Consider the following 10,315-nt stretch of genomic DNA (forward strand, 5'->3'; position numbering starts at 1 on the left):
GAATACAGGAGGGGACGGAGAACACACCCCTGAGGGGCCCCAGTGTTAAGAATCAGCGTGGCAGACGTGTTGTTGCCTACTCTTACCACCTGGGGGAGGCCCGTCATGAAGTCCAGGATCCAGTTGCAGAGGGAGGTGTTTAGTCCCAGGGTCCTTAGCTTATTGATGAGCTTTGAGGGCACTATGGTGTTGGATGCTGAGTTGTAGTCAATGAACAGCATTCCCACATAGGTCTTCCTTTTGTCCAGGTTGGAAAGGGCGCTGTGGAGTGAGATTGAGGTAACGTCATCTGTGGATCTGTTGGGGCGGTATGCGAATTGAAGTGGGTCTAGGGTGTCTGGGATGATGCTGTTGATGTGAGCCATGACCAGCCTTTCAAAGCACTTCAGACCTGATGCCACGGGGCGGTAATCATTTAGGCAGGTTACCTTCGCTTCCTTGGGCACAGGGACTATAGAATGTATTCCCAAATGGCACCCTATCCCCTATATATAGTTCACTACTTTTGACCAGGGCCCATAGTAGTGGACTACATAGGGAATACGGTGTGATTTGAGACATGCCCATAGTCCCCATATAGCCCAGAGAAGTGTGTGTGTGTGTGTGTGTGTGTGTGTGTGTGTGTGTGTGTGTGTGTGTGTGTGTGTGTGTGTGTGTGTGTGTGTGTGTGTGTGTGTGTGTGTGTGTGTGTGTGTGTCCACACACACACACGCCACACACACACACACACACACACACACACACACACACACACACACACACACACACACACACACACACACACACACACACACACACACACACACACACACACACAGTTCCCACTGCCCATCTCAGACAAACACAGTCAGGCTGTGGTCATGGTAGTCCTGTGGTTAAAGGTCACGGTCCAAACTGTCCACTGTCTGGATGGCACATAGCCTCAACCAATGGATCCCAATATAACCTCAATGTAGTCTCAACATAGCCTCAACCAATGATCCCAATATAACCTCCATGTAGTCTCAACATAGCCTCAACCAATAGATCCCAGTATAATGTCAACATAGCCTCAACCAATGGATCCCAATATAACCCCAATGTAGTCTCAACATAACATAATCTCACTCAAAGTATCAATGAACCTACCAGGTACCCTCCCAAAGCCTTAAAAACGGGCACCCTCATAGATATCATCCTAACCAACTTCCCTTCTAAATACACCTCTGCTGTCTTCAACCAAGATCTCAGCGATCACTGCCTCATTGCCTGCATCCGTAATGGGTCAGCGGTCAAACGACCTCCACTCATCACTGTAAAACGCTCCCTGAAACACTTCAGCGAGCAGGCCTTTCTAATCGACCTGGCCGGGTATCCTGGAAGGATGTTGATCTCATCCCGTCAGTAGAGGATGCCTGGATATTTAAAAAAATGCCTTCCTAACCATCTTAAATAAACATGCCCCATTCAAGAAATTTAGAACCAGGAACAGATATAGCCCTTGGTTCTCCCCAGACCTGACTGCCCTTAACCAACACAAAAACATCCTATGGCGTTCTGCATTAGCATCGAACAGCCCCTGTGACATGCAGCTGTTCAGGGAAGCTAGAAACCGTTATACACAGGCAGTTAGAAAAGCCAAGGCTAGCTTTTTCAAACAGAAATTTGCTTCCTGCAACACTAACTCAAAAAAGTTCTGGGACACTGTAAAGTCCATGGAGAATAAGAACACCTCCTCCCAGCTGCCCACTGCACTGAAGATAGGAAACACTGTCACCACTGATAAATCCACCATAATTGATCATTTCAATAAGCATTTTTCTACAGCTGGCCATGCTTTCCACCTGGCTACTCCTACCCCGGTCAACAGCACTGCACCCCCAACAGCAACTCGCCCAAACCTTCCCCATTTCTCCTTCTCCCAAATCCATTCAGCTGATGTTCTGAAAGAGCTGAAAAATCTGGACCCCTACAAATCAGCCGGGCTAGACAATCTGGACCCTTTCTTCCTAAAATTATCTGCCGAAATTGTTGCCACCCCTATTACTAGCCTGTCCAACCTCTCTTTCGTGTCGTCTGAGATTCCCAAAGATTGGAAAGCAGCTGCGGTCATCCCCTCTTCAAAGGGGAGACACTCTTGACCCAAACTGCTACAGACCTATATCTATCCTACCATGCCTTTCTAAGGTCTTCGAAAGCCAAGTCAACAAACAGATTACCGACCATTTCGAATCTCACCATACCTTCTCTGCTATGCAATCTGGTTTCAGAGCTGGTCATGGGTGCACCTCAGCCACGCTCAAGGTCCTAAACGATATCTTAACCGCCATCGATAAGAAACATTGCTGTGCAGCCGTATTCATTGATCTGGCCAAGGCTTTCGACTCTGTCAACCACCACATCCTCATCGGCAGACTCGACAGCCTTGGTTTCTCAAATGATTGCCTCGCCTGGTTCACCAACTACTTCTCTGATAGAGTTCAGTGTGTCAAATCGGAGGGTCTGCTGTCCGGACCTCTGGCAGTCTCTATGGGGGTGCCACAGGGTTCAATTCTTGGACCGACTCTCTTCTCTGTATACATCAATGAGGTCGCTCTTGCTGCTGGTGAGTCCCTGATCCACCTCTACGCAGACGACACCATTCTGTATACTTCCGGCCCTTCTTTGGACACTGTGTTAACAACCCTCCAGGCAAGCTTCAATGCCATACAACTCTCCTTCCGTGGCCTCCAATTGCTCTTAAATACAAGTAAAACTAAATGCATGCTCTTCAACCGATCGCTACCTGCACCTACCCGCCTGTCCAACATCACTACTCTGGACGGCTCTGACTTAGAATACGTGGACAACTACAAATACTTAGGTGTCTGGTTAGACTGTAAACTCTCCTTCCAGACCCATATCAAACATCTCCAATCCAAAGTTAAAAATCTAGAATTGGCTTCCTATTTCGCAACAAAGCATCCTTCACTCATGCTGCCAAACATACCCTTGTAAAACTGACCATCCTACCAATCCTCGACTTTGGCGATGTCATTTACAAAATAGCCTCCAATACCCTACTCAACAAATTGGATGCAGTCTATCACAGTGCAATCCGTTTTGTCACCAAAGCCCCATATACTACCCACCATTGCGACCTGTACGCTCTCGTTGGCTGTCCCTCGCTTCATACTCGTCGCCAAACCCACTGGCTCCATGTCATCTACAAGACCCTGCTAGGTAAAGTCCCCCCTTATCTCAGCTCGCTGGTCACCATAGCATCTCCCACCTGTAGTACACGCTCCAGCAGGTATATCTCTCTAGTCACCCCCAAAACCAATTCGTTCTTTGGTCACCTCTCCTTCCAGTTCTCTGCTGCCAATGACTGGAACAAACTACAAAAATCTCTGAAACTGGAAACACTTATCTCCCTCACTAGCTTTAAGCACCAACTGTCAGAGCATCTTACAGATTACTGCACCTGTACATAGCCCACCTATAATTTAGCCCAAACAACTACCTCTTTCCCAACTGTATGGTGGAACAAACTCCCTCACGACGCCAGGACAGCGGAGTCAATCACCACCTTCCGGAGACACCTGAAACCCCACCTGTTTAAGGAATACCTAGGATAGGATAAGTAATCCTTCTCACCCCCCCCCCCCTTTAAGATTTAGATGCACTATTGTAAAGTGACTGTTCCACTGGATGTCATAAGGTGAATGCACCAATTGTAAGTCGCTCTGGATAAGAGCGTCTGCTAAATGACTTAAATGTATGTAAAATGTAAATGTTAATTAATTTATTTTGCTCCTTTGCACCCCATTATTTTTATTTCTACTTTGCACATTCTTCCATTGCAAATCTACCATTCCAGTGTTTTACTTGCTATATTGTATTTACTCTGCCACCATGGCCTTTTTTTTGCCTTTACCTCCCTTCTCACCTCATTTGCTCACATTGTATATACAAATTGTTTATACTGTATTATTGACTGTATGTTTGTTTTACTCCATGTGTAAATCTGTGTCGTTGTATCTGTCGAACTGCTTTGCTTTATCTTGGCCAGGTCGCAATTGTAAATGAGAACTTGTTCTCATTTACCAACAGATCCCAATATAACCTCAACATGGCCTCAACATGGCCTCAACATGGCCTCAACCAACAGATCCCAATATAACCTCAACCAACAGATCCCAATATAACCTCAACATAGCCTCAACATGGCCTCAACCAATGGATCCCAGTATAACGTCAATGTAGTGTCAACATGGAATGTATTCCAAAATGACACCCTGTCCCCTATATAGTTCACTACTTTTGACCAGGGCCCATAGTAGTGTACTACATAGGGAATACGGTGTGGTTTCAGACATGCCCATAGTCCCAATATAGCCCATGGCAGGGCTGAGGTTCGCTGCACTTTCCACTATAAACAGGCCCACGCAACAGGCTCAATGGAGCGATCATACTGCTCAATTAACTGTCCATGTAGTAGAACTAACCCTGTCTGTCTGTCTGTCTGTCTGTCTGTCTGTCTGTCTGTCTGTCTGTCTGTCTGTCTGTCTGTCTGTCTGTCTGTCTGTCTGTCTGTCTGTCTGTCTGTCTGTCTGTCTGTCTGTCTGTCTGTCTGTCTGTCTGTCTGTCTGTCTGTCTGTCTGTCTGTCTGTCTGTCTGTCTCCACCTCTCTGTCTGTCTATTTCTGTCTCCCTCTCTCCATGTCTGTCTGTCTGTCTGTCTATTTCCGCCTTTCTGTCTGTCTCTCTCTGTCTCCCTCTCTCCATGTCTGTCTGTCTGTTTGTCTCCCTCTGTCTGTCTCTCTCTCTCTCTGTCTGTGTGTCTGTCTGTCTCCCTCTCTCCATGTCTGTCTCCCTCCCTCCCCCCTCTGTCTATCTCTCTCTCTCTGTCTTGTCTGTCTGTCTGTCTGTCTGTCTGTCTGTCTGTCTGTCTGTCTGTCTGTCTGTCTGTCTGTCTGTCTGTCTGTCTGTCTGTCTGTCTGTCACTCTCTGTCTGTCTCCCTCTCTCCGCCTCTCTCTCTCTGTCTCCCTCTCTCCATGTCTGTCTGTATGTCTGTCTCTCTTTATCAACTATTGTTACATATAAATTGTTATCTGTTATTCTGCTCAACCTACCTAAGCCTGGACTTAACCTCAGCTTAACCCCTAATTAATAGATAATGGGTTCATGTTGGATCTCCAACATTCCCCCGGTAATGAGCGGTCTGATTAAAGAATTAACCGGTGACACGTCACATAAACCAGGTGTGATTCTTGGCCCAAATTCTGTTCTCTCGCTCTCCAACCTCTAGACGGGAAGGTGTATGTCAGTTGTCAGAGCAGTACCTGGTTGGTTGGCAGCAGATTCTGGCAGCAGTCTCTGATTCCCATCGTGTTGCTGTTAGAAGGTGAGATGTACTGCAGGGCCCAGTACAGACCTGACCAGACATATTGTACTACAGGACCTAATACAGACCAGACTAGACATATTGTACTACAGGACCTAATACAGACCAGACATATTGTACTACAGGACCTAATACAGACCAGACATATTGTACTACAGGACCTAATACAGACCAGACTAGACATATTGTACTACAGGACCTAATACAGACCAGACATATTGTACTACAGGACCTAATACAGACCAGACATATTGTACTACAGAACCTAGTACAGACCAGACATATTGTACTACAGGACCTAATACAGACCAGACTAGACATATTGTACTGCAGGACCTAATACAGACCAGACCAGATATATTGTACTGCAGGACCTAATACAGACCAGACCAGATATATTGTACTGCAGGACCTAATACAGACCAGACCAGATATATTGTACTACAGGACCTAATACAGACCAGACTAGACATATTGTACTACAGGACCTAATACAGACCAGACTAGACATATTGTACTGCAGGACCTAATACAGACCAGACTAGACATATTGTACTACAGGACCTAATACAGACCAGATATATTGTGCTACAGGACCTAATACAGACCAGATATATTGTACTACAGGACCTAATACAGACCAGACATATTGTACTACAGGACCTAATACAGACCAGACCATATATATTGTACTACAGGACCTAATACAGACCAGACTAGACATATTGTACTACAGGACCTAATACAGACCAGACTAGACATATTGTACTGCAGGACCTAATACAGACCAGACTAGACATATTGTACTACAGGACCTAATACAGACCAGATATATTGTGCTACAGGACCTAATACAGACCAGATATATTGTACTACAGGACCTAATACAGACCAGATATATTGTACTACAGGACCTAATACAGACCAGATATATTGTACTACAGGACCTAATACAGACCAGATATATTGTGCTACAGGACCAGACACACCTGAAACACGTCACATTGCTGAATGATCAGCTGTTCAACTGTAAAAATACATCTGTCCTTTTAACCGTGTATACTATATTATATACACATAACAACACCAACGGATAACACCACGTGATCTTGGTGAAATGTCTAAATCAGTGGTCACCAACCAGTCGATCACGATCGATTTGTCAATGTCCAAGGCATTTCTATTCGATCGTCAAATATTTCTGTAAAAAACCCAATGATAAAGCGTTGTGTTCCTATTTTTTGTTGATGTCTCGGGCTGTTGAGGGTAGACGCAGCCAATTCAGCTGCCCTGCGCGCCGGGTAGGCAAACTGTTGCCATTTCATGTGTCTGAAGGTACAATCTCTGCCTTCCCGGTGGGCCCGGAGAGGAAATCAAGTGCACCATGTTTCCGTTGGCCAATCAGATTGCTCAGATCACCGAATCTGCAGTAACGTAGCAGGCGTGACAGAAAGCTACGGCAAAATTGATACTGTGAGATTTCAAAACTTTTTAAAACCATGACTAGAAAGACACTGTCAACGAATACAGCAAAGAGCTGTTGTTTTTATGAGTGACTTCATGTTTAAGTTTTTACTCAGCACTGTCAACACTCTGTATTCAACACTTTTATAACCCATAAAATGCGCGTTGTTCCTATTTCCAGTCAGCGCTACAATAAGCAGCGCAGCCGTAATGAATGAGGAGGAAAGTGGATCTATAGGCCTTGTTGTTGTTATTAGCGGATTTGGTCTTTTTTTAATATCAAGGAATATTTCACTTTCTCTGTTTGTAGGAGTAACAACATGAATTTGTGCACGAGGCAGAAATAATGCGGTGCTACTGGGGAGTTTCGTCATCAGCTGGAAGACGGTGTCCCTTTTTGGTCAGTCAGTGGAGGAAAGGGAGAGCCGAGGGATGTTGACAGACGGGCTCTCCGATGCAGGCACCATCAGCCCAGTGAAATAAAAAAACAAAGTATTTAACTGTATGCTTAATCAGCTGTGCCAAGTAATGCAACAATGGATCTATTACCTATTACCGGTGTGATGATATAGCCTGCCCTACCTCACATTTTGAAATATAATTTTAAAAATGTCCCGAACAACAACGCATTGGCAGGTCAATTCAAGCAAAGCCAATATGTGGTGATAATGTATTGGGCCCTACTGTACAACCCTCATAGCTACATAACTGTTTATAATTGGTTAATGTTGCATAGCCTTACCTTTTTCAAGTCATGTTAATAAAAATCAGAGCGGTAGATCTCAGCATTTTGACTCAGGAAGTGATCTTGACTCAGGAAGTGATATTGACTCAGGAAGTGATCTTGACTCAGGAAGTGATCTTGACTCAGGAAGTGATCTTGACTCAGGAAGTGATCTTGACTCAGGAAGTGATCGTAACTCAGGAAGTGATCTTGACTCAGGAAGTGATCTTGACTCAGAAACTGATCTTGACTCAGGAAGTGATCTTGACTCAGAAACTGATCTTGACTCAGGAAGTGATCTTGACTCCTTGAAAAGGTTGGTGACCACACTGGTCTAAACTACCAATGCCCCACTGAAATGTGCCATTCACAATTCTTATGAGTAAATACAGAAATACTTTATTTATAAAACAGATTTACAATATCTTACAAATACAAAGGATAAAAGGTCTTTGTCTAGATCCTGTTAAATGTGTTATTCAGACAGAGTGTGTAAAATGCTCCTCTGCTTCCACAACAACATCTAGAGGAGAGATTATTTTCTGTACAGCTACATTCCATATATATTTACAATGTGCTTGTTTATTTGGCTAACAAGTAAAAACTATTACTATGTAAAACACACACACGCGCGCACACACACACACACACGCGCGCACACACACGCGCGCACACGCACACACACGCCACACACACGCGCGCACACACACACACACACACGCACACACACACACACACGCACACACGCACAGACACACTGTACATACAATCCTTGTGTGAATAGAGCTCCACGTCATCATCATTTCTGTTACAATATGGCTCATTATTACATTATAACACAGACCTGTCAATTCATTACCCCACATGTTAGAACACAGGAACATTACCCCACTCCCCCAACATTCTAGAATACATTACCCCACTCCCCCAACATGTTAGAATACATTACCCCACTCCCCCAACATTCTAGAATACATTACCCCACTCCCCCAACATTCTAGAATACATTACCCCACCCACTCCCCCAACATTCTGGAATACATTACCCCACTCCCCCAACATTCTAGAATACATTACCCCACTCCCCCAACATTCTAGAATACATTACCCCACCCACTCCCCCAACATTCTGGAATACATTACCCCACTCCCCCAACATTCTAGAATACATTACCCCACTCCCCCAACATGTTAGAATAGTCTTTGGTTATAAACTCTTCCATTGTGATGTCCTGTAATCTCAGTCTTTGGTGATAATCTCTTCCATTGTCATGTCCTGTAATCTCAGTCTTTGGTGATAATCTCTTCCATTGTCATGTCCTGTAATCTCAGTCTTTGGTTATAATCTCTGCCATTGTCATGTCCTGTAATCTCAGTCTTTGGTGATAATCTCTTCCATTGTCATGTCCTGTAATCTCAGTCTTTGGTGATAATCTCTTCCATTGTCATGTCCTGTAATCTCAGTCTTTGGTGATAATCTCTTCCATTGTCATGTCCTGTAATCTCAGTCTTTGGTTATAATCTCTGCCATTGTCATGTCCTGTAATCTCAGTCTTTGGTTATAAACTCTTCCATTGTCATGTCCTGTAATCTCAGTCTTTGGTTATAATCTCTGCCATTGTCATGTCCTGTAATCTCAGTCTTTGGTTATAATCTCTGCCATTGTCATGTCCTGTAATCTCAGTCTTTGGTGATAATCTCTGCCATTGTCATGTCCTGTAATCTCAGTCTTTGGTTATAATCTCTGCCATTGTCATGTCCTGTAATCTCAGTCTTTGGTTATAATCTCTGCCATTGTCATGTCCTGTAATCTCAGTCTTTGGTTATAATCTCTGCCATTGTCATGTCCTGTAATCTCAGTCTTTGGTTATAATCTCTGCCATTGTCATGTCCTGTAATCTCAGTCTTTGGTTATAAACTCTGCCATTGTCATGTCCTGTAATCTCAGTCTTTGGTTATAATCTCTGCCATTGTCATGTCCTGTAATCTCAGTCTTTGGTTATAAACTCTTCCATTGTCATGTCCTGTAATCTCAGTCTTTGGTTATAAACTCTTCCATTGTCATGTCCTGTAATCTCAGTCTTTGGTGATAATCTCTGCCATTGTCATGTCCTGTCCTCTTCGGTGGGTAAACCTCCAATATAATACAGTACAGTACATCCAAATACTGTAAACTGTACATACTTATTTTACACAGTATAAATACTGTATGCATTCTGGTAATCCAATACTGAAGAGTATAAGCAGTACAGTACAGTAATACAGTACATTCACTGTCCTGGCTATCTTCCAGGTGTGGCTGTTTAGTTCCCATAACAACGTGAGTGGTGTGTTTGTGACATACTGACATTCTAGTCCTGGGTTCCATGTCCTCTCTCCCTTCCCTCACTTCTCATCGCTCACAGAGCTCTCCACCGCTACTTTCACCTCTTCTATCTGCTCTGCTATCGTCTGTTGTTCTTCTTCCGGTCTTGTCGGTATCTTCTGTTCCTCCGCTGGTATCTTCTCGTCGGAGCTGCTGCGGCTGGACAGTTTCTCCATCTCGTCTTCTATCTCGCTGAAGCGTTCGGCCACGCACTGGGCTGTGAGCCTGGCCTCCGGGTCGTGGTCCCAACACTCCTCTATGGAGCCGCACACTATGGCTATGCCCTGTAGGAGGAGGTAGACAACAGGAGCAGAGAATTATCACCTAGCTACTGAGCACTGAGACATACGCATAGGATTTGATGTGTGTGAGTGAATGAGAAAGAAAGAGAGGTTAG

The 10,315-nt window shown here is 44.4% G+C and overlaps 1 protein-coding gene across 1 annotated transcript in view; it reads right to left on the reverse strand.

Annotated features, from left to right (window-relative positions):
• Positions 1–8,807: 8,807 nt before the first annotated feature.
• Positions 8,808–10,315, reverse strand: part of LOC124020749 (TGF-beta receptor type-2-like) — a 40,122-nt gene continuing 38,614 nt past the window's right edge. Inside the window, exon 7 of the mRNA XM_046336009.1 lies at positions 8,808–10,202. Within this exon, the coding sequence (XP_046191965.1) occupies positions 9,939–10,202 (264 nt within the window). The 3' untranslated portion in view covers positions 8,808–9,938. The remainder of the gene's footprint in view (positions 10,203–10,315) is intronic.

The sequence above is a fragment of the Oncorhynchus gorbuscha genome, unplaced genomic scaffold, assembly GCF_021184085.1.
Source record: "Oncorhynchus gorbuscha isolate QuinsamMale2020 ecotype Even-year unplaced genomic scaffold, OgorEven_v1.0 Un_scaffold_897, whole genome shotgun sequence".
Taxonomy (NCBI): domain Eukaryota; kingdom Metazoa; phylum Chordata; class Actinopteri; order Salmoniformes; family Salmonidae; genus Oncorhynchus; species Oncorhynchus gorbuscha.